Below are 26,628 nucleotides of genomic sequence, written 5' to 3'. Positions count from 1 at the left end.
TAAGGACTTTTTTGAAGTAGCGATCAAAGTTTTGTCTTAGGGTCGATGGGTTAAGAGTGGAGCTTTAACCCTGTATTTGTGCTATCTATAGATGTACCACAGTCAACGCTTTCCCACCCGTTACGGATTTATACGGTTGAAGGGCTCACTTTGGATGGTTCTACCAAAAGATTCTGATTTACAACCTTGTCTCACGACCTTATTTTTATGCTTACAAACTAAGCTGAGAGTCGTGCTTAAATTTCCAATGTATGGCCAATTAAGATGGAAACGGCATCCACTAGGCTATTTATAATGTGTGGTGTAAATTCAAAGACGCAATAAAGACCAGTTGCCTTTCAGAGCTCTGGTGTAACAACACATTATGCCTTCGTAGTGCTTCCTTCATTTTCTCTTGCAGATCTGCTTGTTGAGCACGTATTACTTCCATTCGTTTGAGTAATTCGGAAATTGGGTCACTAAAAAGCATGGGACAAAGATGAGTTTTCTTTGTCGGGGGAGTATCGAAGCCCTCGGTTTGTTTTGCTTTGGGGATTGAATTGGAAACCTCGGAAACTGAATTTGGTGCAGCAGCTATTTCTTGGTATTTATGTACATTACCAAGTTCCAAGCTTTCTTCCTGTCGAGGGGTGTAGTCTCTAGTTTCGAATACAGCATAAGGGGAGATCTGTTCCTTAGGAGGAATGTGGGAAGACTTGATAGTTATGGGACTGCTTTTGGTACTGAAATCACTTTCGAAAAGGAGCTGGTATTTATCTTTACCTTTTTTGAATTCTTTGTCATTGCTTATATCATCGTCACTCTTGTCACTGATTTCACTTTCTCCCCTTTCTCCTCTTTCTTTTGTTCCATCACCTAAAGTGGTCCCATTTGTACTTTCGTAAATTTCCTTTTCTCCAGAATCTACCTTCTCAAAAGTCTCCTCAAAAGTCTCCTCATAAGTTCCCTCAAAAATGTTCTCTAAAGCTTCCACGAATTTTTTCCCATGAACTTCTTTCTTTCTTTCCTCGCCCCTGGAGACCTTGGTCTTGGGTTTCCTGAGTCGTGCTTCCCCTTGTACCTCCTTTTGATCTGCAAGCGTAGAGAGAATTCGATCCCACAACTTATGTCTGACGGTTTGTCTTTTTCTGTCACATTTTTTTGACAAATAGCTAATCCGCACCCTGATTTGTTTGCTGTTCCATCCGGCACCAGGGTTGAACGCCTGAAAGTCCTGGGCCACCAAGAGCATCTGGTCACGAAATCTCCCGGAATGGTTTGCCCAACAGTAGGGTGCGTGTCTTATCAAAGAATGGTGCAATTGCTTGTCATCATCTATTGTCCACATGAGAGATGGTTGGGGAAACTATGGAGTCTTTTCCACGTACTATTGGCGTCGTAAGTTTATACCCCCATTGGCTATATTTAGCGTGCGTAGGGCCGTCGAGCGAGGGAAAAACATTGGCGCTTGCGGACGTTACGGCCTGGAGACAATGCAGGCGCGAGCCAGAAAATACGGATGATAAACGCGAGGGTAGAATATTTCAGCCAGGAAAAAACGCGACACGACTCCCGTTTAGGAGAACGCAGCGAAAAAAAAAATGCGGCGTAGGGCAGAGACGAGCGCGGCCAGAGGGGCTGAAAGTTTTTCGTGGCTTCAGCGATCGCAGTTATTTTCGTCAGATACGGGGAGTTTACATATAGGAGCTTGGAAGGTTGTAGGCAAAAATACCTGCTTTATATATGCCATTATTAACTGTCAACCAGCAATATTCTTTCAAACAACAGAAATATCGTGACCAAACCGCTTATTAATCGTGTTTGACAAGCGTGTGGCTCTTAGCTTGAGTAGCTCTCTTGGTAACCTCTCCGACACATCCTGCCGCCTTATTTAAGGCTAGCTTACGCATATCCCCAACCGCTAATGCTCGCGAAAAATCACCTTCCTGCTGTTTCAAAGAGAATTCACGCGCCGATGAGAAGGCTCCTTGACCACCTGAGCCTGGGTTCCACAAAAATCTACACATCGTGATGGGCCGGAGAGGGTTCCAGCCCAAACCGTTTAAATCATACACGGAAGGCTACCTTGGGGTACCCCTGGTAAAAGTTAATTTCCTTATGAAATTCAAACCTATAAATTCGTCCTTTGGCCCAGTTGGTTACGGTATTGTGCTAATACCACGGGGACTAGCAGTTTGATTCCACCAGGGTCTACTCTTTTTACCTTGAGTCAACGGTTTAGCCTCTTTATTCCCGGAGGCGTAACTTGAAAACACAACCCTCTCTCCCACTTAGCTTCCCCACAACTTAACAGTTGAAATATTGAAGAGCTGGATCCCTCAACACCTACGGCTTTTAGAACCTCTTTTTTTCATCTGTATGTATGTTCCTAGCCAGATATTGAAGTTTGAAATCTAGATTAACGCATTTTTGATACAATTTCTCTCGCCCCGGAAGGTCAAACAATGGCAGAACCACCCGAACCACGCATTGATGTCAAATTGGTCACGTAAAAATTGTATTGTGTCCCCCAGAGAGGTAAAAAAAAATGGACGAGTCAGGAGTCGAACCCGAGACCTTTCACATGCTAAGCGAACGCGCTACCAACTACGCCACACGCCCATAATATAAATTGAAAAGAGACAGTTGATTTAGGGAGAGACGGTGATCTATGTCCAGGGGGACAGGATCACAGGTGTATAAAGCCAACAAACGAGAACCCGAGTTAAGAGAAGTTTGGAAGATGAAAATATATGTTTAGTTATAGAGCAAAAAAAAAGGCCATTCGGCTAACATGGATGGATTTGTAAGCGCTGTTAGAGCAGACGCTTTCCAACCTCAACCACAGATACGGGCTTGCTCTGCCCTCCTTTAGTCGCGCACTAATCTAAACACAATTTCGTACAAATCATCGCCGATATATAACCCCTCTTACAAAACGTTACATCGAGTACAAAGTATCGTATAATCCTTCAAAATGGTAGTGTCTTGTACTAAATACGCATATTTGGTAAGCTGAAAACACTGCACCAGTTGGCAGAACTCCACTAAACTCAATCACAGCCCTCTCCCGTCACCGCGAAAAAGCACGCACAAAGAGAAATGGCTGGCATATTCGAATATAGAGGCTGGCGGACGTCTACGACACCGCGACACACAACCCATCCCCATCATTATTCTCTACACACCACTCAATGACATCCTCCCAGTCACGCGCACCCAAGACGACCCAGTCGCCATCCTCGTCCTTGTACTTGTACGCAAACGCGTCGCCCGATGTGCGCGCATCTGCACGCAACGCAGGTTGCAACTTCGCGTATGCGGCGTCACACCAGTCACGCCACGACGTCCCAGGCGACACCAGCAAGAACATCGGCTCGTCACAGTAGGTGAGCTGGACGTTGATGTTGGAGATGGTGGATGTGGAGTTGGTGGGGGAGGGGGACGAGCTGAGAGAAAGATGCTGCATTGAGGGGGTGATTCCAGTGCTAGGAGGGCGGTAGAGTGGTTGGGAGAGAGAGCGCAGGCGTTGGTCAACGATGGGCGCGGCGGGGCTGTAGTGCTCGGAGTGCTGGCGCGGCGCACTCGCGTAACCCACGCTCGCATACCCGTTCGAGTAGCTACTATTCGAGCTCATGCTCGCGGACCGTAGCCCAAACCCGGAGGAATTCGACGACCGGCGGCTCTCATCGTCAATAAACCCGCCGGATCCCACAGAATACCTCCCATCTCTCCCCTCCGCCTCTCGTTCGCGGAGGCTCTGTTGGCGCGCAACAACGCGGCGTAACATCGTCTCGAACTGTGCGCGCACCTCCTCGTTCGGAAAACGCAACACGAACACGCCCGCATCGATACCGCCTGTCCAGCCGACAAGGAGGAAGTGCGCAGGGTTGGGAGTGGGGCCACCCCAGAGCTGTGCGGCCGGCGGCGACGCCTGGATCTTGTAGATGTTCAGGGTGTAAATGCGGCCCTTGAGCTCGAGGGGAGTATTCGCGGGTTGCGAGTCGAGTGCTACCGCACTCGTATTCGCGCTCGTGCCCGAGATCAAGCTCGCAAACGATGCTGAGGACTTTTTCTTCTTCTTGAGCTGCGCGGGCGTGCCCACGTCCTTGAAGAAGAGCACAATCTCGTCAAAGAGATAGCACCAGAAACTACGCACGCAGTCATTGTCCTTAACCTCGAGCGCAAGCCCGGCCGACAACTCACCAAAGCTCGCAAGGTCGTAGCCACGCCAGTTCGCGACGCGCGCCACGAGCTGCCGGAAGAGCACTAGGTTCTCCTGCTTCCGCGTTTGCTCGTTGACCAAGTTCGCGGTCAGCCGCGTGGCCGTGAGGCCCGCTGCGAGGTCATCCATGACACGCAGAAGGTCACGCGTGCCGTTGTCCGGCTTGGATTCGTCCTTAGCCATCTCCTCCGCGAGTGGCTGCGTGGCTTTCTCCAACTCCCGAAGCAACAACGGATACTTGCACAATCTCTGGACCGGCTTTATAAGGTACGCCGGGAGCTCAACCCCCACGTCCAAGACCCCTACGTCGAGCTTGGCGCGCTCTTTCTCAATGAGCTCCTGGCTCGCCTTCGACCCGACGCACCACGACTCGTAGCCGCGGAAGTAGCTGCGCGCGTGCACGAACACGCTTCCTACCGTCTGCGACTCGATGCTCGCGACATAGTTGATCTCAAGAGACACGAGGAGGCGTCGCTGGAAGTCCAAGAGCGCCAGGAGGTTTGGGAAAAGCGTGTGGATGAGGTCAGGCGGGACCGCGGCCGATTGCGAAAGCCTTGTCTTGTACGCGTGGAGCACCGTGAGGTCCTGGACGTATTTGCGCTCGGTGTCGATGAGCTCAAGGAGCACCTTGCCACGGGCCGAGGATGGCGCCGCGGGCGGCCGCGGAACATCTGCAGCCGCAAGCGCGAACTGCGGCGAAAGGTCGCACACCGCGTTTAGCACCCCCACAACCTTGAGAAAGCCCTCGCTCTGGTTGGCAAAAACGTCGGAAATGGTGAAAAGCTCCTCGTCCTGAAAGTTCAAGTGGACCTTACACGCGATGAGGAAGTCATACACCGACTTTTTGCAAATCCGGAGGTCGTCGGACGCCACCACGGGGAGCGCCTGGGACGGTTTGATAACGTTGAATAGGAGACAGAGGGGGGATCCCTGCTGGCAGAGCTTCCAGAGCTGGGTCACCGGGTCGTGCGCGCCCGCGGGAAGGAGCCCGGCCATGAATGTGTGGAGGGCTTCGTCGGGCAAGCCCAGAGAGGAGACGGAGGATGCGCGCAGTCCGGGCGACGCGCACTCGAGCGCGTCGATACGCGCAAATTGGGGCGCGAGTGCGCACTGCTGCTGTTCGTGCGCGGCTGCCGCGTTACTCGCCGCGAGCGCGAGGTACGGCGCCATATCGTGGAGCCGCGCGAGGCGCGATTTAAGCGTGAGGCAGATGTAGTAGAGCGAGGCGGATGCGGACGCTTTTTGGTTCATCTGAAGGGACGAAGGGGTCAGCGCGAAGGAGATCGAGCGGGTGGTGATTGGTTGGGACATTGAACACGAACGGGTAGAGGATAGGTTAAGACGGGTCGGGCCGAATGTGGATGTCCTTGTGGAGGGAGGTCGAGGCGAGATGAATCTGTCGAGGCAAGATGAACCTGATGATTCAAGGGTGGATTTTTCAGGCTAGAGGCTTGAAGGGTCTAGTTTTCCAGGAGAAGTTGATCAAGAACGCAAACTGGCTGCTAGGTGCCACTTGGATGTCTGGTACAAACAGATTCTGGTGAAATTTCAGGGGTCGAGTTAAGCAAGATTAGCCTTGTTGGGAGTACTAAAACGATAAGGTATCGGAGAGTTCAGAATCAATAGTTTGTGAAATGACTAGGCTCCTGGTTATTGACGAATGATTACCTGGGGTACCTTTATTGTCTGGCCCTTCTTGCCAGCGGGCTTTTTTCTTTTTCTCACCAGGAATCTCCTGCACGTACAGCAGGAACCGTAACCACAACAAGGGTAGGTTATACTTCGGAGTTGTTACGATTTGTCCATGCTAAGTAGCATATGCACTTATGAGTTTATAATATAACACGGCAATATGACTTATCGTGGAGGAACGGTGGTGATCTGTGCTAAACCACTAAACTGTCAGCTATACCGTGCCATTTCCGTGTTAATTACTACCTATCCCGACACCAGGGGTCGCCTACAGAGATTAATTAGAGGTCCATGGAAATTTGACACCGCGTGATAGTTTCCATTGACGATTATCGGGATGACTCTCAGGGGAAACCGGTGGAGTATCCTTTGCAGGTTTAAGCATTGTTGTTTGAGATAGGAATAAGGACAGGGTGAGGGTAGGGTTACCCGTCTGGACAGGGGTTTATTGTCACGTGATCGCTAATTCAGACAGTCTGGAGTAAGTATAGGTGTGTCCTGTATCGTAATTGAGCAAGTATGGGGGGTGATATAGATTTATATTTGGATAGGCTACTAGTAGCTTAGATGAACTGGAGGCGTGTTTGTTGTTCTGAAGTAAATATATAATTATATAATCATACTGGTCGAATGGTTGCGCGTATAGAGAATTTGCAGGTGAACTTTACATTATACTAGCTTATTTACAATTTAAAATGTACACTTATATAATTCCCGTGTAAAATTAAAAATGATATAATAAAACTCAGAGTATAACGTTAATCATATCGTGTTTATATTGCCCAAAGGTTTTGGGATAGCTTATTAATTTTACACATTTTTGGTTCCTTCTTTGACCACAGGAGGGTGCAGTTTTATTCACTTTTAGAAATCAGGCACTGTGGCCGAGTGGTTAAGGCGACGCCCTGCTATTGTGAAATATCAGTTTAGGCGTTGGGTTTTACCTGCGCAAGTTCGAATCTTGTCTGTGTCGATATCTTTTTTCGCGTACGTCATAACTATTTTTGTCGCTTATCTCCCAAGGCTAAGATCAATCGACCGAGATGTCTGGTTTTGAGAGGTGGCTGAAGATATCGAAGTGAAAATATTGGAAATAAAAAAAGATGATAGTACCGAAAATACAAGAAGATGAGAGCGCCCTTATTTTCAACCCAGGGGGGCCTCGACTAGCTTCTTTCCTGATAAGCCACGAATTAAGGAGCCGCACACGTGAGTCGCGAATGTTAAGGGCGAGACAAAAGTAAAGGGCGCTTGGCGTCTACCAAAAAGAATGCTTTGCTGAACCACTTTGCTAACTTTACCACCTTTGCTTATCTACCTAGAACTATTTCAGAAAACAACTCTGAAGGAAGCTGAAAGTCTTCTGATTTTGTCACACTTCCAACGCCTATAGCATCCAAGCAAACAGTCGGCCTATTACCACTGACCAACCTCTGCTGAGAACCATTCGGCTGGTTTTGCTCGCATCACCGGCAAACCTTTTTATTGAAGCTTGTGGCAGGCCCCTAGACTTATTTAAAGGTTAAAGATTCCGTCAGTCATACCATTGGAGCTTACCTTGCCTTACGGTATTCATATTGGACGATATTCTCCAAGATACCCTATCTGCCCATCTTAGGCGTTTTAAAATTCTCGCGTTCCTGCTCATCTAGATAGAATCATAACCCGTACCCACCTCTAACACTTTCTACCCAACATGAGATTCCCCATACCGTTTCTCCCGTTGCTACTACTCACAACCGTGCTCAGTGAGGTCTCCACCTCCGACTTGGTCATCGACCTCCCCACTACCACGCTCATCGATGTGTTATCACGCCACGCTCAGTTCTCGACCTTCCTCCGCCTCGTGCAGCGAAACGGCTTGGTACTCTATCTCAATTCGCTCTCCAACGTGACCCTCTTTGCGCCCGTGAACTCGGCGTTCATCAACACTCCAGAACCCTTCACGTTGCAGAACTTGACCCGGTACATCGTAGATGACAGGATAACCCTCGAGGACGCCCCCTGGGAGGGAGCCATCCTCTACACCACCAAACACGTCTCCGCTACCAACCCCAGCCTCCGCACCCCCGCCATTATCGACTATAGCGACGAGGAGAGAATGTTGATCAACGGCGTGGCGGTGGTGGAACCAGACCTCTTGGCCAACACCTCCGACAATGTCGTTCAAGGTATTAACGCCTTGCTTCACGTGCCTGCCCGTCTTTGCGAGCTTGTCACCTCCGAGTACAACTACACCCATTCCGAAGTGTTCAAGCGATTGTTTGCGAGCTACTCTGATGGTCACTGCAATCTCACAAACGTCACAGTATTTGTGCCGCATGACTCCTCCGTCAACCTCACCCTGGTCGAGCTTTCCTACTTGCTCCTGGACCACAGGGGTGGGAAGAGCAAGCAGTCGAGCGTCTTGCTGAAAAGCAACGTTGCCGACGAGGATTTGCACAGCCACATCGCCCGTGACCGCAGCTTAGTGGTGCAGAATTTCATTCTTCCGGGGTATGTAGGCGGGAACTTGGACCCCTTTGAGACCGCCAACCTCAACGGCGACATGGTGGCGTTGCGTTCCTTCGAGAACGGAAACCGCTTGTCCGTCAATGCAGTGGATACCAAGTTTGCCAACATAGTCACCGACGATGCCATTGTCCATCTTCTAGGCAAAACCAACGCCTCGCAGCCTGGCGAGTACTTGGATCTCCGGGCGCTCGTGGGGTTCACCCCCAAGAAGATTCTCATCGGCATGAACTGTTCCAACTTTGTCGAGGATATCATTTACCGCCGGTTGAGCCACCTCATCGATGACCTTTCCTTGGAACAGACCATAATCGTGGCTGTTGACGAGGAAGAGGATGAAATTTCGGTGCAAGGCACCAAGAGCGATTTGTACCAGTTTGTCCAGGGCCAGGTCGACTTTGACGAGCTCTTTGCCGACGACGATTCAACCAAGTTGCTTGATACCAAGCTCTACGAGCCGCTGAAATTGGGACCGGGAAACTGCGCCAAGATGAAGATTTCCCAGGTGGGAAAGGGCCACAAACGAGACTGGGTCATTAACAACCGCTTCTTTGTCACCAGCGACAAGTACACCATTGGAAAGACAAACATCTACCTCACAGACGAAGAGATAACCCCTCCGCCAACCGACATTGTGACCGCTGTGGCTCCCTACTTCCACTGCTCGCGCTCGCTCTCGTACTTTGAAGAGCTCAGGTTGTTGCATCTCCCAAAGAACCACAAGGGGTACACTATCTTCCTTCCTTGCTACCAGTCCTGGAAGAGTCTTGACTTGACCTACAAGTACTTGGAGAGCAACAAGACGGCGTTGCGCCTCGTTCTCGAGAATATGATCCTTGAGAGCTTGGTGTATGACGAGGAGACCGACGTACAGGTAAGCACGTTGGGAGGGGAGTCGATGGTGGTTAAAAGCGCTGGCAGTGATTTGTTGTTGAACGATACCTTGGTGAGGATGGACCGAGGCACCACGGATATCATGTATCTGCAGGGCGTAATCCACTTGATTGAGGAGATCATCATTCCAGATTCTCTCACCATCGATATCAAGGACTTGATCAACCACAACACCAATGATGACGGCTACTTCCTCGATCTCCTCCGTGCCTATGGACTAGCCCATTACTTGACACCGGAATACAACTACTCGATGCTCTTGCCCACCACTAAGTCGCTAAAGTTCAACAGCGTGAATGGAAGCTACCCCGATATCGAAAAGTTGCTAAAATTGCATCTCTTGCCTCCAGGAGCGATTGATCTTTTGCTTCAGTGCGGCCAGACCCAGGCATTGCAGCGTCACCACAATATCACCTCTGAAGAGTTTAAGATCCCAACTCTCCTCAATAACACCTTCCTAGGCTGCCGCGAAGTATCATCCAAGCACTTTATGTTACACATTTCTGAAGGTGATGTTTCTCACGAGGTGAGAATCTTGAACACTGGGTGTACCAATCCTTCTTCTCGCTTTAATTCCAAGACTAACCAGTGCTTGTACATCATTGACCGTCCGCTTTTGCCCTCCTGGTTGCTGCAACACCCCATCAAGGTTATTTTACACTTACCGTGGACAGCTATTGGCCTCGGAATCATATTGGGGGCGTTTGGTATTGTTTGCATGTTCAGTATCTTTATGGTGGTGTTTGTGGGAATGCGGAAACAGGGATCCGTTGCGTCTCTGCCCTCCTCCCCCGAACCGGACATCGAAGCGGATGTAGAAAACAGCGAGACTCTGCCATTTTTGGGCAATGCTACTGCCGGCTATGGTAGCACAGAAGCTCCTCGTTCATTAAGAACTTCCCCTAAAGGGTCGCCTCCCAAGAACAAAGCCAAAAACAAGCTCAAAGCGCCGAATGTTAAGGTTACTCCGCCGCTGAGCGAGGCATTGTACTCGGATAATTCCACAGCACAGCCGATCAAGGTTACCCTGAGTATTATCAGCACCTTGAACCGTGAGCGACACCTTCCGGGCTGAGCCGAAAATCATATTTAATACATAGGTATCGATAAAGAATTACGTGTAGTATCAACACTATAGGCTGCCTAATCTCGAACCACTCTGTCAGGGAATGTGTTCCTTAAGGAGGTATTCTTAACGAACAAGGAAACCGTTCTATGTCTTAGGACAGACTATCCTGAAGAATCCTCGGATATAAGGTACTGTCAGACTAACCCTTAAGGATAATCACGATCTTCCATCGAAGTTAGAGATAATTAGTCATATCCTAAAACACTTATAGTCTCTTTCGCTTCCTTCTCTGTCCCACTCGTACTAGGGGATAGTTTCAGATAACTATCAAACAATCCTAGTAGCCTTATCTAGTGCCCCATATAGTTTTTGAAACAGCTCTCTAACTTTGACAAAGGTTATGTAATGGTCGTTTGGTCGAGGGGTCTAGCTCAAGATCAGACCTCGCAAGAAGCAAGCGTCTCAACCGCTTAACTATCATTATTTTACCCTTTTTACCTTTGATCTATTACAGTATAAGGATGAGGAATCCGGTAAACCCGACTTCAAGTAATGCGCAAGACGACTTTGCGGATCTGTTAGGGATATCGGTAGTTTGCCATTATTGATTTCTCGTAGCAAAGAGATCTGGATTGAGCCCCGCCAGTGAATATAGGTTGCACTAAAACCTCTGTCATTTTTATTCTTTCTGAAAGCTCCCCCAATCACAAGAGACTGTTGAAGTGTGCCTCTAATGCGCTCCTAATACTCATTTACCTTCTCGTATATATCATGCACCTAACACCCGTTTGCTATCTCGTATAGTCTATGCATCTAGAACCCGTTTACTATCTCGTCTAGTCGATACATCTTTAGATCAATAGACGATGCATCTTACCCACTTTCATCTCCTTGCCTTTTTGACCAAGATTCCCGTCAGAATACCGTAGATGGCTCCCGGTGTACAATAGCTTACCTCCTTTATTTGTATTAGACCCCTCAATTAGTCGTCAGTAACATGAGATGCCATTACCGACAGAAAAAAGTCGGTGGCATATGTGTAAATCCAGAGTTTGCGCGTTGTAGAGATTTGACGGGCAAGGGTTTCAGAACCAGAAGTGTACTTTACCTCATAGTTTGATTGGGGGTAAGAAAGTTGTCTAGCAGGGATAAAAATAGGAGTTCCGGTCACAGATTAAAACCGACACGGTGGTATTTCGCTAGCCAAAAACTTTGTGGGGTAGGTGTCCTCATTTGATGCAGTGTCTTCAGATCCATAATATTCGGCAGAAGCACTTTCTATGAATGTTGTTGACTCCTTTTTTGCCCAATGGGTTATGCAGGAGTAAACCGTTAAACCCTGTTCAAATGTATATAGGGCTTGTGTTATAGTGGGCCCCTATCCGAAAACGGTATTCCAATGAAAATAAATGCGGGGAGGGTTCCCGGCTCGGGACTCTATCCAACAACGGCGTTCTCATTCCGAGTATTATTATACCAATAAGACAAATCCCTAATCATGTCCTGCTTACCCCGGATTCCAGAGACTGATAGCAAAGCTCAGTAAAGGAAATGTGGCCGATTATAGATTTAGGATACTCGAGTCAGGGCAACAGGCTCTGGAGGGAGAAGCCAGCGATGGGAGGTCAACCATGTACTAGATAGAGCTCTTATACGATGGCTCCCGAATCCTTGCTGCATGCCAAGAAGAATATCCAGGGTGTTTGGACTTACGTGACTGAGAACTAATAAACCCAAGAGTATAAATTCAACTCCTTGAAATATGGTATATAAATACAAGTTTCCCATACCCTTTTACTCATGTAGCCTACACTTATTACACAATAATTACAGATGATTTCTCTTAGCTTGATAGCTGTTCTCCAGCTCCTCATCCTTTCATCTGTTGTCAACGCCTTCTTTGAGGGACCCCAGGTCAAGTTACCAAACAATGATGTTATCACGGGTAGAGGTGACTTCCTTAGCGCCTTTGAATCATACTTAGGTATTCCCTTTGCCGCTCCACCTGTCGGTGATTTGAGATTCAGGCCACCCCAGGCTTACAATAAAAGTTTGGATGGGTTTAAAGCCACCAAGTTTGGTAAAACATGTCCTCAGCTCGGCTCAGTGCCCGACAAACAGAACATTCCCGCCGCTGCTTTTGACTTAGTTCAACAATGCCCTCTTTTCCAAGCGATTCTAGGTCTGGAACAGGCGGAAGACTGTTTGTCCCTCAATATTTTCAGAAAACAGGGGCTCTCTTCGAGTGCTAAGCTACCAGTTATGTTTTGGATTTTTGGTGGGGGCTTTATGGGGGGTGCTTCCACAACGTACTTGCCACAACAATTCATGACGCAAGGTGCCCTCCAGGGCCAGAACATTATTTACGTTTCTGTCAACTACAGACTCGCCGCCTTTGGATTCTTGGGAGGAAAGGAGATCAAGGCTGAAGGGAGCGGTAATGTTGGGTTAATGGACCAGAGACTTGCCTTGGAATGGGTGGCTGACAACATTGCTTCGTTTGGTGGTGACCCAGACAAGGTTACGATCTTTGGCGAATCAGCTGGGTCAATCTCCGTAGCCCATCAAATGATCGCTAAGAACGGTGACCATACCTACAAGGGTAGACCTTTATTTAGGGCAGCTATAATGCAGTCTGGTACCCTTCTTCCGACGAAAGATATCGATTCCGCCTATCCGCAACAAATCTTCGACGCCGTTGCAAATGCTGGCGGCTGTGGTGCCGCCTTCGACAAGTTGGCGTGTTTGAGAAGCCTTCCATATGATAAGATGCAAGCTGCGAGCAGTTCTGTTCCGGGTCTTTGGAGCTACAAATCGTTGCAGTTGTCTTACATGCCAAGGCCTGATGGCAACTTTATCCCCTACCAGCAAATGCAGATGGTCCAGGACGGGAAATACGCGAGAGTTCCCTACATTGTTGGTAACCAAGAGGACGAGGGCTCCGTATTCGCTCTTAGCGGCTTGAACATCACCACCGATGATCAGGTAAGGACTTACCTTTGGAATATTTTCCCAGACATCACCGAAGAGCAGATGTCCCAGCTTCAGAAATTTTACCAACAAGACGTCACTCAAGGTTCGCCGTATGGTACAGGCCATTTTAACGCCTTGTCGCCCCAATACAAGAGACTTGCTTCTGTTATGGGGGATCTCGTATTTCAGGCCCCAAGAAGGTTCATGTTAGATCGCACCCCCGATGTAGCCAGATACACGTTCTTGTCCAAGCAATTGAAGGGCCTTCCAATCATTGGTACTTTCCACGGTAACGACATTATCTGGCAATACTTTGTGCTTGGCACCAGCTCATTGATTTACCAAAACGCCTTTATTTCTTTTGCTCACGACTTGAACCCAAACAGTGGTATGTTTACCAGAACCAAGTGGCCAAAATACCAGACGAAAAATACTTTGGCCAACAACATGTTGTGTATTAGGACTGTGGATGAGTATACCGGGAAAGACAACTACAGAAAAGAGGCCATGAACTACACCAACAACAACTTTCAGAGTATGTTGGCCTAGAATATGCAAGTATATAACAAGCCGTGCAAAATATACGTATTAACCTCTTAACTAAAGCATGCCTACAGAGCTTGATTCTTCACCGTAACAATTTGCACATGACAAATATTAGTCTTATAAACCATATCCAATAGACAAACAGCCTTCGTTATGTTAGCTTCTGGAAAGAATACATGTAAACATAGTTGTCAATTTCCGTTTATCACTGTACACGGCGCAACTCTGAAGTCACCACTAACTTCAGAACCGAGTCATCCCACGTGCTCACTATAGATCCAAGTCATATTGCGTGTTATCAATGCACATAGCCGTGATTGACGGTATAGCCTTTTAAACATCTAAACCTTAATACATATTTCCGTATCAAAGCAAGAAAAGCCACATTGAATTATACGAAAAAGGCTGGGACGTATATCTTTGATATATCAGTTTCGGCTTGGTGGTGCAGATCCGCGGGCCTTCCAGGCCACCCTAAAAATATATCCTACTTATGGCTATCTCAACCATCAATACTTTCTCGGGTTTGGCCTTGATAGATATTCTCTAGTAACCTCCAGGAAAAAGTATTGAGGGTGGAATTGGCTGAGCTACGAATTAGCAGGCATTGATGCTTGGTCGAATCAAAAAGGAAAGGCTTTATTGATTTTTATAGATAAGCCCGACCCTTGCCCAACGCACCTTCTTTTAATTCAAGCATCCGTACGTAACTTAGAGTCACACTTGATGCGCTGATACAAGATAGCTCCTGCACACATAATGATGCAGCCTAGATAAGGTGCAGCTGGAATAGCTACGTAATGGAATTTACCGTCTGCATGCTTGCAAACCCCGCAAATTCCAGCAGAAGCACCTTATTGGGCCCTAGCTATAGATCATACATTTCGTCACATCGCATACTTAAAACGGCATGTGATAGGCTCTGAAGCTATCTAATAGGCGAAATCATGTTTATTTTACAACAATAACCAGTTTGGGCACGTTGCTATAGTTATGAGTTCTAACTCGCAAATCCCAGTGTTACACGGTTATATATTGGGGGCAGAAAGCGCCCCATTCTAAACGATGTAGCAATACCCTAAACGACCACAAGCGACGGAGGCCTGGAAAGTGGACTCCTATCTGCCATGATACTTATACGTTCAAAATTCTCTGAGCATATTGCTGCTCTAAATCAAGTTTAAGCAATTTATGATGGGAGCTACCGGACAATAATCTAAGCCAGATCTACCCCTGCTTATTGAAAGTATATGAGTATTGGTCTTCCATGCATGGAGAACCTTGTAACTTGACTCTTTGAAAAAAGCTTCAGCGTAGCGGGCGAAGATTGCTTTTGCAGCTTAGCCTGCCGGTGCATGGGCAGGTCAACGCACTAAGCTGCGCTTGTATGTGACTCCGCATTTATCACGTTGGTTGGTTGGCGCAGCTCAAGCCTTATGTACACCATTAAATAACCATATCTTGCCCCTCCAGTTCCTTATAGGTGCCAAACATTATGCCAGAGCTAATGGAAATTCAGGCTAAACAATACTGTAAATATAATGCTTGTAATGTTAGAACACGATGCCTAGGGTACAAGGTTTCTTGGTCGATCTGAACAACGCGTGCGTGAAAAGTGTACAGCCCCGAGGTCATTTTCCGTGCGCCGTGAGAGCTCCGAAGCGCTTCCTGCAATATTTATGTTTCTCAATATAGCGCAATAATTTTAGACCGATTCCAGGGTATACGTGGATGACCACTGCACTCAAAATGAATGCTTATATATGCTTTAAAGAATTGAGATCTCCATCTTTGCAAGGAGGCCCCTTGTCAATAACCAGGCTGAGCCTGGTGCGTTATTTTACAAGGTTAATAGAGGGGTCAATTCACGATGTCGCTACCTGTTTTAGCCTTACGAATGTTGTCATTACCCGTTTCATCAGCTGCAAGAGTGTTGTCGTTACCCGTTTCATCAGCTGTAAGGGTATTGTCATTATCCATTTCACTAGCTTTTCTGCGAACGCTATTGTAATTACCTGTTTCATTAACTTTACGAGCATTTTTAGTCTACAGAGATAAGGTCCACATGCATACATGGATCAGGGTTTGAAGAACATTGATGAACGAAACTGCACTAAGTGTTATATTGATCGGCGGAAATTGCTTACCCGCCGTAGACTAACATCCATCCTACCACAGAACATGCTTGCGTTAAACCCGTTAAATGCTGATACCATCAAAGCTTCAAAAAGGGTATAAAACCTACTCCTACCCCCTTCAAAGTGATTTTAAGAGATAGAAAGGTATTAAAAAAAGAAAAAAACTTATAGAAAACATCTCGAAATGAAATCAGCTTTTGCCAACTTGGGATTAGCCCTTCAATTTTTGACATTAGCGTCATCCATCAACGGTTTGCTGTTGGGTCCTCAGATCCAGTTACCAGACGGAGACACCATCACCGGTAACTACGAAACTCTTAACAACCTTGAATCCTACTTGGGTATTCCCTTTGCGGCTCCACCTGTCGGCGATTTGAGATTCAGACCACCCCAGGCTTACAATGGAAGCTTGAACGGTTTCCAGGCCCTGACATACGGTCCATCATGTCCTCAAATGGACCCAACTGCTGGAGGGGCTGCAGTCGTTGGTGCTTTGCCAAATGACGTTGTGAGCTTGGTGATGCAAACCCCATTGTTCGGTGCGATTCTTCCTCTGGCTGAGGATTGTTTGACCCTTAATGTTTACAGAAAGAGGGGCCTCTCCTCTACCGCCAAGTTACCAGTGATGTTCTGGATCTTCGGTGGTGGTTTCGAAATTGGTGGCTCCAGCACCTACACGCCAGAACAGTTGATGGCGCAGGGTGCCCTCCAGGGACAGGACTTTATCTACGTCTCTATCAACTACAGACTCGCTGCCTTTGGGTTTTTGGGAGGCAAGGAGGTCAAGGCCGAGGGTAGTGGTAATGTTGGGTTGTTGGACCAGAGACTTGCCTTACAGTGGGTGGCTGACAACATTGCTGCATTCGGTGGTGACCCAAGCAAGGTTACTATCTTTGGTGAATCAGCTGGTGCAATTTCCGTGGGCCACCAGATTATTGGTAACAGCGGTGACAACACCTACAAGGGAAAGCCATTGTTCAGAGCTGCTATCATGCAGTCCGGGTCCGTTCTTCCAACTCAGGACATTGATGCGCCATTCCCACAGCTGATCTTTGACACCGTCGCCAACGCTGCTGGCTGCGGTACTGCCTCCGACAAGATGGCGTGCTTGAGAGGTGTTCCTTACTCTGTGATGTTAGCTGCCTGCAACTCTGTTCCGGCCATGTTTTCTTACGAGTCCTTGCAATTATCCTACATGCCAAGACCAGATGGTGGGTTTATTCCATACCAACAGATGCAGATGGTTGCCGATGGCAAGTACGCGAGAGTGCCATACATCATCGGTGACCAAGACGATGAGGGATCTCTTTTTGCTCTCACCAACTTGAATGTGACTACTAATGCTGAAGTGGCGGCGTACATCGGAAATGTGTTCCCAGGAATGTCTTCTTCTCAGATGACTGAGTTATTGACTGTGTACCCACAGGATGTCACTCAAGGCTCCCCATTCAACACTGGTCTCTTGAATGCGTTGACACCTGAAAATAAGAGAATTGCAGCTTTCCTCGGTGATGTGGTTTTCCAAGCCCCAAGAAGATTTTTCTTAAACAACATGCCAGACGTTACCAGATACACCTTTGACTCCCAGCAATTAGAGGGTACCCCAATTGCCGGTACGTTCCACGCCAATGACATCATCTGGCAATACTACGTCACTGGTTCTGGGTCTTTGGTTTATAGAAACGCGTTTATTGCGTTCGCCAACACCTTGAACCCTAACAGCGGTGGGATCTATACCTTAACCAACTGGCCACAGTACCAAAACACCAACGCTTTGGCCAACAACATGTTGTATATCAATGCCGTGGGTCTTACCACCGGAAAGGATAACTACAGACAGGCAGCGATAAGCTTCCTCAACGAGAACTACTTGGACATTTTGGCCTAAACCATAGGTTGTTGAGCCTTGCTTGTTAATTTTAGACTAGAATTTTTTCCCATTAAATATAACTAGATTTTACGGTTAGTAAGTTCGAGTGTAAATGTAACACTGACAGATAATATAGCCCATTTCATCATACAGCAAGGTTGAGGTATACATTGTAGGGGGTGGATACCACTAGCTGGTTACGGGGGAATTAGAATCTGGATTTTCAGTCTGAAACTTGAAGTTCCAATGCTGTTTTCCTTTTTTTGGGAGTTAGCCCACACCCTTTATTTTATTCTTCCGTTGTGATAGCCAAATGCTCACTACATAAGGAGATCTTCTACCCCCTGCACTAAATTTATTTTTTATACTTAACCAATAGCTCTGAGTTTGTTTATATGATATAGAAGATTAATCGTTCATCTACGCTTCTAAAAATATATTCCTAAATAAGTCAAAATAGCTGACTTCCCCAACTTATGGAACGTCTCGCTAGCTCAATCGGTAGAGCGTGCTTCATTCAAAAGCTGATGGGGTGAGAATTCAGGTTCGAATCCTGAGCTGGGCACTATTAATTTATTGAGGTTAGCCGGTAGATTCGCGGATCTTTGTAATGATTATTTTAACCTAAACTGCGTTATCGTCTTGACGGCTCTTACCTCTGTAGGGGTCGACGGAAAAGAAAGTATACTATGACACAGAGTGAAGCGATATTTACCAATATAGTTCCCGGGGTTTTTAACAGCCCTGATTCCTTTATTAATTAGATATGAATAAATAGAAAACGTCCCGAAAGGTCTAGAATGTCAATCGCAACGTGATTTTTAACCAGTGTTTGATTATGCTAGTCTAGATTTTCACAAATACGAATTGGAGGTCACAATCTTCCAGCCACCTGTAAATATCGAATCATTTGTGAATATTAAATCATTAGTAATGTCAAATATAGCTCTTTTTCCACTCCTTTCCTTTCATAGGCATTTTCTCTGTCAAGTTTATTTTTGCCATAATAAACCACTCAGCAAGGGCTAGACTCGAAGGGACCAAAAACCAGCTCGAATTGAATCCAAGTCGTATAGCCTCACTAAATCGATACGGTCGTTTATGGATCAGAAATCAAGTCGCACAGCGAAGCTACTGGCCGGAGAGTAAGATGGATGCAGTAATTCTTTGAATTGATTGAGGCTCTTGGAATGATTAGTGGTCAGGTTTGATAACGTGCTGTTCGGTTTTAATGTAAAACCGCCACGAAGAGAAAAAAAAAAAAAAACAAACCATAATAAGGATTATAATTCAATCGCAAGAGGAAATTTCCCAACCCAGAAAGAAAAGAATGAAAAAACCCAAGACTAAGCGTTTGCACATTTAGTCACAAAAACTCAATGGGATGGTGAGAGTTCTATAACATATTTACCCGAGTCCCACAAAAAAATTTCTCTAGCGGTCATGAATTTTAACAAGGCTAATTTATTCCGTCTTAGCTAGTTACTAAATACTTGAGTACGTTCTGTAGCCTCGGGTAGCATAACCCTGGTTAATACTTACGTAGCCCCCCGGGCCCGGTGTACAACACCTCCGAGCGGTCATCATCGCTACTATACCCATGCTCCGAGCGGTCGAGATACTCCTTCGCGGTGGCGAAGCTGGAAACACTATACGTGGGGCTCTGTTCCATAAACTTGTGTTTCAACATCTCGGGCGAGTGTGGGTAGTTGGGGTATTCGAGATCTGCGTTCAAATTGCGCAACGGCGCGCGCTCGCCCAACTCGCGCGGTCCCTTTAACCGTGTAACCGGCTGGGTATTGGCCCTCGGAGCCGGTGTTCTGTCAAACTGGGCCCTATCGCGCAAATCCTGCCCCTGGGAGTTGGTTCTGTCTCGTGGGTCCTGGACATTGACTCTCCTGGGCGACTGATACGCTGCTTGGTAGTTCTGACCAGGAGGACTTTGCACCCCGTGCTTTGAAAGGTATCCCTTGAGGTTACCCTGCGACGACAACAATCGCTCAATCTCCTTTCTCACGGTGTGCTCCACCACAAAGTCAAACTCCTTCTGGTACTTAAGCCTATCGGACCTGGCCTCCTCCTCCACGGTCCGCTTCAAGTTTTCGAGATCCGCGGCAAACTTCTTCACGAGACGCAGCTGCAAGTCGGCATGGAGCTGCAGCTCCCGGCGCTGCGCGTCCTGCTCGCGTGCAGCCAAGCTCGCGCGCGACTCCTGTACCGTAGCGTCGCGGGCTTCCACCTCTCGCGCCCTTGCATCCAACTCGCTCGCCCTCGCGTCCATCTCGCCTTCGGCAGCCTCGAGCCGGCGCTCACGGCCCTGCAACTTTGCCTCCAACGCCTTCAACTCCATCTCCTTGCGGATGAATTTGACCGACAAGTTGTCGAGCAAGTCGCGCGTGGTGGGGCGCGCGGCGGGGTCGACTGTGATGCACGCGCGAATAAGGTTTCGCAACTCGGTGGAGTAGCGCCCCGAGACGTCCGGATACCCTCCCTCCTTGATCTTTGCCTGGAGCTGTAAATGGGTTTTTGCTTGGAACGGCGGGTGGAGCGTGCACATCTCGTAGATCACGCAGCCGAGCGACCAGATGTCGCAAACCGGGCTGTAAGGCGCGTCGACGAGCACTTCCGGCGACATGTAATAGGGGGTTCCCACGTATGTTTTGGCAAACTCCTGCTGGCTGTTCAACATTTTTGCTAGACCAAAGTCCCCCAATTTTACCGTTTCGCTGTTGTTGGTCAAAAAGATATTGTCTGGTTTGATGTCGCGGTGGATGATGACTTTTGCAGCGTCCACGTGCGCGGGCGCGGGGCCGTGCGCGAAGAGTTCGCAGCGCGCGACATCGCGCCCGTAGTGGCACCGGTGTAGTGCAAGAAGCATTTGTACGAGAACGCTCCACACAAACTGCTCGGGAATATATTCCCGGTCGTCCTTGAACTGCTTGATGATCGCAGACATGTCTCCACCGTCGCAGTACTCCATGTAGAGATGTAGCATTTTCTGTTCGGGAAGCAGATCATGGCTGTAGTAGCTGACAATGTTTGGGTGGTTGAGTTCGCGAAGAATGCGGAATTCTGCCACAAGCTGCGTGCGTTCGCGTGCATTCATGGCCTGATACTCCATTTCTTTGCGTACAACTATAAGCCCATCCTCCTTCCGACGGACCTTTCGCACCGTGCCGAACGACCCGCGGCCGATGATTTCCAAAGCTTCAAATTGGTTGCCGAGGTTTGTGGTCATAAGGAAATGGGGAGGAGAAATGAGGAAAGGTGACGGTTGTGGAGATGACGAAACAGAAGTTGTAGAGGGAAATCTGGAAAGCTGAAACGACTGAAAGGGGTGTCAAACAAGAGACTTGAAGGCAGGAAACAAGGCTGGGTCTCGAAGTGGCTGGTGATGAGATCTGTGGAAAACGGAGGCCAAAGATAGTTGAGTGGGGCCTTCTGAAGGATATCTATATCTATTTTCTCGCAACGAGGTTACCCTTGATAGGATGACACAGAAAATAGCTCGTGTGGAAGATTGTTTCTGCTCTCAAGGCCTGATTCAGGGGATGGCAAGCGAGAGGATATTGGGTCTTTTGAAGCTGGGGGTGGCTAATGTGCCTTGTTTAGCTGATTCCTTGATATCACTTGTAGGGACCGCTGGTCATGGAGAGGCAGAAATGCGTCGTGTGTATGTAAACTGTTTGTGGACCGACCAACTCAACCCTTTAACAGCCAAGTAGCCCATTGTTGCAGGCCATTAGCCGGTCAGCCTTCAAGCTTTGATCCCAAATTCCAGATCGTGCGGCTCTCTGGTACGAAAAGTTGTTTACCTTTCGACCCAAACAGAGGGCTATGTGCCGGATATCCTGATTTAGACAAAGTAGTGCCGATTTGGGCTTTCAAGTGTTGGTAGTTACAATATATATTGGAATAGATTCAGAATCAAAGTAATGGGTTAGTTCAGAATCACTCAGGCTAGCCATTATCTGTAACTTGCAACTATCTCTAATGCTATCCTACAAACCAGGCTACCTACTAATCTCTTGCATCGCTCAAGTCAACCTAAAATTAAGACTTAATAATCGTTAATTTCCAATATAAGCAAAACCACTGGTTTATCCAGAGCCTTTGACAATTTATTGCTCGAGCTCTACTGGAATAGACACAGTTATCCCATTAGACAATGCAGTAACGAATCGTGTTTCTAAAAGTATTCCAGAGACTAGGACTATAGAACTACCATAGCTAGCATTGTATGGTGTATTGGCAATGTTAGTTATGATATAGGGCACTTGTACAGGACCGACCGAAGTTCTTGAGCCCTTTACCAAAAATGGTCAACCCAAACAAATAAAGGAAAGCTCCCTTTTACCTAACTAGCACGCTTATTCATCGTCCTGGAATCTATGTTATAACCTGTTATAAATTCTATAATCCATATAGTAAAGATGCTGAAGATGCCCCGTCTCTAAATGAGGCTAACTATGCCCTATCCTACGCGAAACTACAGGTGCCTCATCTTAAGACATAGCTTCACCAACCAGTCTATATAAAGACCGACTGACCGTCCCTTCGTATATCTGGCTCAGATCTAATGATTAACCAATTATACCCAGTTATATCATTACTTATGTAGATATACTACAATCCCATTGAAAATCATGGCAACCCAACTATGGAGACTTACACCCCCCCGATCTCTGCATACTTGAGCACCACAAACATATAATATAAATAATCGACTCACTAAAAACGGACACCAGGCAAAACCAGCAACCAGGGAAGATTGTAAAACTCTCGGGCTCAGCTTTATCCCAAGAACGGCGCACCGTTCTTGACGCCCTGGGCCAACTTGCCGAAAATCCCGTCCTCAGCCCTCAAAACCTTCAACATGAGCACCCACGCGGCGACGTTCAAGCCGTAGTCATACTGCTTGCCGTGCTTCACGCTGAGTTCGCGCAACTTGCTCAACACGGTCCATCTGATGTTGTACAACATCAAGCCGTGGAAGGCGGCGGAGTTTGGGGCAGCCTTGAGCGCCAACAACGCGGACACGAAGCCGGTGACCCTGAGTCTGAGCTTCGGGTTGCTAACAAACCGCTTGCTGGTGGCGAGTGGCGTCTTCTTGGAGGCAATCAACGCCAACGAGATAGCGGTGATGGAGAGGAAGAAGTTAGTAGTGCGCGCGGACGCCTTGACCGCTTCCACAACCGTTTTTTTCCACTTTTCCAGCGCGGTGGCGGCCTTTTCAGACGACTCCGCAACCTTGGCAAAAATCTGATTGCGCTTGAAGAAGAGATAGACCACGAACAAGATCTTCCAGACGCCAAAGTAGCTCTTTGGCAAGCCCTTGGCCAAAGTCTTCCAGGACGTGCTGAAGGGGTTGAGGATCGCGTGGATGGTGTTCAGGTGCATTGGACTGGCCATTCCCTTGATCACAGCAAAGGTGCTTTCAGAATTTGTCGTCAAAACGCTCTTAGAGATAATGGCGCCCCCGAAGTTTAACTTGGGGTTGGTCACCAACGCCTCGCGGATTAACAACTTGGCCTCTGGCCAGCCGTATGGCTTGTTCAAATACTCTGGAACCTGCACCAACGGCAGCATGAAGAGGTCATAGAACTTGGTGAAGTGGCCTGGAAGGTAAGTCCCGTTGAGGTAGTAGTTCTGCAAGTTTTCCCCGATGGTGGCGGCAAAAATAAGTGGGAACAATGTCAGCTGGGAAGGCAAGAATTCCCAGAGCAAGGAGCCGGAGCGGGAGCCGACCTTGACCGCGCGGGTCTTCCCCTTCATGAAGAGCGCCTGCGCAAAGTAGACCGCGAGGTAGTCGCGGTACGAGTAGCCCATCTTGGAGAAAAGCAACCCCGTAGACAAGTTGGTGAGGAACTCCACCACCTGGACGCGTTTCTGCTTTCTGGCATTGTCCAAAGTGACCCCAGAATCCATGTCAACCACCGTGTTGAACGCATCCTTGATGGTTTTGCTGAGCAACGGGTGGGACGTGAGCGCAAACCCTAAGAGCGCAGATAACTTTGCAATCCGCTCGAGATCGATAAACGGTCTAATTGGCGATTTGATCGCGGTGAGCTTCTTGAATGAAACGATGATGGTGCCTAGGATCACCGCAAACCGCACCGTGCGCCGAACCGTGGTGGTTATAAGCGGCAAGTACTGCTGGGTGTCGACATTAGCGTACGCGTTGGCTTCGATGGACTCCAAGCCGGCTTTGACAGCGCATGGTTTCGCACCAGAGGCGGAAGAGACTTTAGCGGTAAACCGCTCAAGCTTAGTGAGGTCAGCAGAGGTGAGGAGAAGCGAGACGAGATAAGACAAAGCAGGCGCTGAAACAGGGCGCTTCTGGGGCGAGCTTTCATCGGCAATGTTTTCCGGATTGGTTTCGTTTTCTGACATGGTAGATATCGGATAGTTCTAAATTATATGAAAGAGACCAGGAGAGTGGTTTGTAAAAAGAGTCCGTTTTGCGAACTCCGTTGCCCCGTGCCGAAACTTGGCGCGTTTCGCTTCCCCACATTTTTGCGTGCTCGTAACCAAGGGGGAGGGATATGGAGACTAAAAAAATTCTTAGTGCTTTGAAGGACGTGATGTTTCATCGTTTCAAGAATTACTTGAAACACCCGTGGTTTTTGAGCGATCCTACTGATGTAGTTATTTTAGTTCCGCATGATACAGCCTCTCAGATACAACTAAAACGTCGATAGTTTATTTAAGAGGTCATAAAAACGGATAGAATAGGTATAAGACGTTTTTTGGGTAAGTTCATGGAAAATTCAGGATTCATCAGCCTGCGTAGCGTAATGGTTAACGCGTTTGACTTCTAATCAAAAGATTGCGAGTTCGACTCTCGCCGTGGGTTTTGTTTTTACCCTCTATAATCCGCACAGTTGAGAGCCGTGTTTATCAAACAAATTCCTCTGGAGCGGCCAGATACCCCTTGTGTGTTAAAACTACCAACTGGCGCTCAGTCTTGACCAAGGCGATCCAAAATTGAAGAATTTGTCCAGCCTACAACCGTTTTCAGCACTGATAATATCGAGTTTTTGTAGCAGTGAGCTTGTGATTCATTGGCCAGGCATGGACCTGAATAAACGCCTCACTGGTTAATTCTCCAATATAATATCGTGTGCACTTATATATGTATAGAGATGTACGCTATTATCCTGTATGTGGCGTTTTTGGCGCCACGGCTTCGGGCCGAGAGGCACGGCTAATACCTCCCACGGAGAAGGCCGAAAATGACATTATCAGCACACCAGGCCCAAACTATGATTTTTCTGATATACAAATTGGTCATTGCTTAGTTTCCCTATCCAATCCTGTAATTTACCACCCAGTCTGTTTATCCCTGCTTTGAAGTTCTTCTATCTCATTATCTCTACCCCTTACGTTACAGCATGTCCAGTAACCATCCCGTGCGGGTAGCACTTCTCGGCGGAACCAACGTCGGCAAATCTGCCATTATCAGCAAGGTGCAAAACATCCCCTCCAACTACTGTATCTATTATCCCACCAGAGAAACCATGTCGGTCATTGTGCCATGCACACGCCAATCCCATGGGGGGTTTGTCACAGAGTCGTTGGTCGAGGTAATCGATAACCCGGGCTACAAAGCCAGCTTCACCATCCCGTTTCTCTGTGCGTCCACCAACTTCAAGATGACCGATGAGGAGATGCGTCAGTATCACGAAACCACCCGGAAACAGACTGGATACCCCTTGCTTGTGGCACTGGGGTTTGACGAGATGAATGCGGATGTGGAGGCTTATATTTTGGTGTACAACACTGTTCCCTACTCCACCAACACCGCTCCACCAGGATATGAAGATGGGAGCTCAGAGAGTGAGGGTGAACCACAAGGCTACGGCACCCCTTCGCCGGGCCGTCCACCAAACTTGGACACGTTGCGTAACATCCGCAACTCATTGTTCGATGCCTGGGCCTGCTATTACGACTTTGAAAACAAGCGCAAGCTCAGAGTTGACGTTCAGAGCCAAGGAGAAAACGGCTCAGTGTTAAAGTCTATGAAGCACTTGTGGGGTAAGGAAAGCAAAACGGCACCCAGCCAAGGGCCGGGATTGACGCAGGTAAACAGCAACCCGAGATTGCAGATGCCTCCGGTAATTCTAGTGGCAAACAGCGTGGATCACGAGCTCTCGAGTCCGTTGTTACTACGGTTAGGTGAGGACCTAGCCAAGGAGTGGAATTGTCCCTTGGTGAAGATGCGGCACTCCAAGGATCCCACCCCGGGCTACGAAGACGCCCAGAAGATTTTGCGGGTGGTTCTCGATGAGATTGATCGTGCTAAATTTTCACCGAAAAAGTTTTTGCGAGCCGGCCCTCCGATCTGTTTGCAGACCGGTGGTGGGTCCCTAACTGGGGGTATTGTTGAACCTGCGGAGATGGAGCGGAGCAGCAGCTCTCGATCCGGGGTTCCAGCTCACATGTGAGATGATGCGGAAATTCATGGATAATTTACTTGGCTTATGTACTTTTTATATAGTTGGGAGTTTTATTAGCCAATTGTAGCACTTATAATGATAAATTGGATGATCGAAAACACCAGTATAGAGGCATGGTTGGCAAGAAACGTAAAAGCATTCGAGTTTACTCAATCTTTTAGTTGAACATGAAGCGTAAGAATTTTGAAATTAATGCACCCAGACGACAAGTAAAACCATTCCTAAAGAAAAGTCATCGACCATGAAAAAAAAGCTCGAGAGTACACCCACAA

At 47.7% G+C, this 26,628-nt stretch overlaps 8 protein-coding genes, 3 non-coding genes and 1 pseudogene across 12 annotated transcripts; 7 read left to right on the top strand and 5 right to left on the bottom strand.

Moving 5' to 3' along the window:
* Positions 1-39: 39 nt before the first annotated feature.
* On the bottom strand, positions 40-1,463 carry BABINDRAFT_160722 (uncharacterized protein). Its single transcript, XM_019128408.1, has one exon. The coding sequence runs from the start codon at positions 1,229-1,231 to the stop codon at positions 290-292; it is 942 nt and encodes a 313-aa protein (XP_018986700.1). The 5' UTR covers positions 1,232-1,463; the 3' UTR covers positions 40-289.
* A 1,065-nt stretch (positions 1,464-2,528) lies between these two features.
* BABINDRAFT_t121 lies at positions 2,529-2,601 on the bottom strand. The gene has a single exon. It is a non-coding gene; the product is annotated as a tRNA-Ala (tRNA).
* A 254-nt stretch (positions 2,602-2,855) lies between these two features.
* Positions 2,856-5,866, bottom strand: CDC24 (Rho family guanine nucleotide exchange factor). The gene has a single exon (XM_019128407.1). It carries the CDS (start codon positions 5,513-5,515, stop codon positions 3,119-3,121), a length of 2,397 nt encoding a protein of 798 aa, XP_018986699.1. The 5' UTR covers positions 5,516-5,866; the 3' UTR covers positions 2,856-3,118.
* Positions 5,867-6,770: 904 nt separating this feature from the next.
* Positions 6,771-6,869, top strand: BABINDRAFT_t129. Its single transcript has one exon. It is a non-coding gene; the product is annotated as a tRNA-Ser (tRNA).
* A 317-nt stretch (positions 6,870-7,186) lies between these two features.
* Positions 7,187-10,409, top strand: BABINDRAFT_160719 (uncharacterized protein). The gene has a single exon (XM_019128406.1). It carries the CDS (start codon positions 7,593-7,595, stop codon positions 10,374-10,376), a length of 2,784 nt encoding a protein of 927 aa, XP_018986698.1. The 5' UTR covers positions 7,187-7,592; the 3' UTR covers positions 10,377-10,409.
* Positions 10,410-12,203: 1,794 nt separating this feature from the next.
* On the top strand, positions 12,204-13,892 carry BABINDRAFT_7168 (uncharacterized protein; the record flags this gene model as incomplete). The annotated part of the gene is made up of 1 exon (XM_019132577.1): positions 12,204-13,892. The coding sequence occupies one exon, from the start codon at positions 12,204-12,206 to the stop codon at positions 13,890-13,892; it is 1,689 nt and encodes a 562-aa protein (XP_018986697.1).
* A 2,319-nt stretch (positions 13,893-16,211) lies between these two features.
* BABINDRAFT_12593 (uncharacterized protein) lies at positions 16,212-17,915 on the top strand (the record flags this gene model as incomplete). Its single annotated transcript, XM_019126983.1, has 1 exon — positions 16,212-17,915. One exon carries the CDS (start codon positions 16,212-16,214, stop codon positions 17,913-17,915), a length of 1,704 nt encoding a protein of 567 aa, XP_018986696.1.
* A 465-nt stretch (positions 17,916-18,380) lies between these two features.
* On the top strand, positions 18,381-18,462 carry BABINDRAFT_t130 (annotated as a pseudogene). The gene has a single exon. The product of its transcript is annotated as a tRNA-OTHER (tRNA).
* A 1,401-nt stretch (positions 18,463-19,863) lies between these two features.
* On the bottom strand, positions 19,864-21,126 carry KIN3 (serine/threonine protein kinase; the record flags this gene model as incomplete). The annotated part of the gene is made up of 1 exon (XM_019131247.1): positions 19,864-21,126. A coding segment is annotated over one exon (1,263 nt), but the record flags the coding sequence as incomplete, so codon positions are not given.
* Positions 21,127-22,691: 1,565 nt separating this feature from the next.
* On the bottom strand, positions 22,692-24,290 carry BABINDRAFT_7165 (uncharacterized protein; the record flags this gene model as incomplete). Its single annotated transcript, XM_019132576.1, has 1 exon — positions 22,692-24,290. One exon carries the CDS (start codon positions 24,288-24,290, stop codon positions 22,692-22,694), a length of 1,599 nt encoding a protein of 532 aa, XP_018986694.1.
* Positions 24,291-24,680: 390 nt separating this feature from the next.
* On the top strand, positions 24,681-24,753 carry BABINDRAFT_t131. Its single transcript has one exon. It is a non-coding gene; the product is annotated as a tRNA-Arg (tRNA).
* Positions 24,754-25,140: 387 nt separating this feature from the next.
* BABINDRAFT_160717 (uncharacterized protein) lies at positions 25,141-26,450 on the top strand. The gene has a single exon (XM_019128405.1). It carries the CDS (start codon positions 25,292-25,294, stop codon positions 26,342-26,344), a length of 1,053 nt encoding a protein of 350 aa, XP_018986693.1. The 5' UTR covers positions 25,141-25,291; the 3' UTR covers positions 26,345-26,450.
* The last annotated feature ends 178 nt before the right edge of the window (positions 26,451-26,628 follow it).

The sequence above is a fragment of the Babjeviella inositovora genome (assembly GCF_001661335.1).
Source record: "Babjeviella inositovora NRRL Y-12698 unplaced genomic scaffold BABINscaffold_3, whole genome shotgun sequence".
Taxonomy (NCBI): domain Eukaryota; kingdom Fungi; phylum Ascomycota; class Pichiomycetes; order Serinales; genus Babjeviella; species Babjeviella inositovora.
This window is presented reverse-complemented; position numbering and strand designations above follow the sequence as displayed.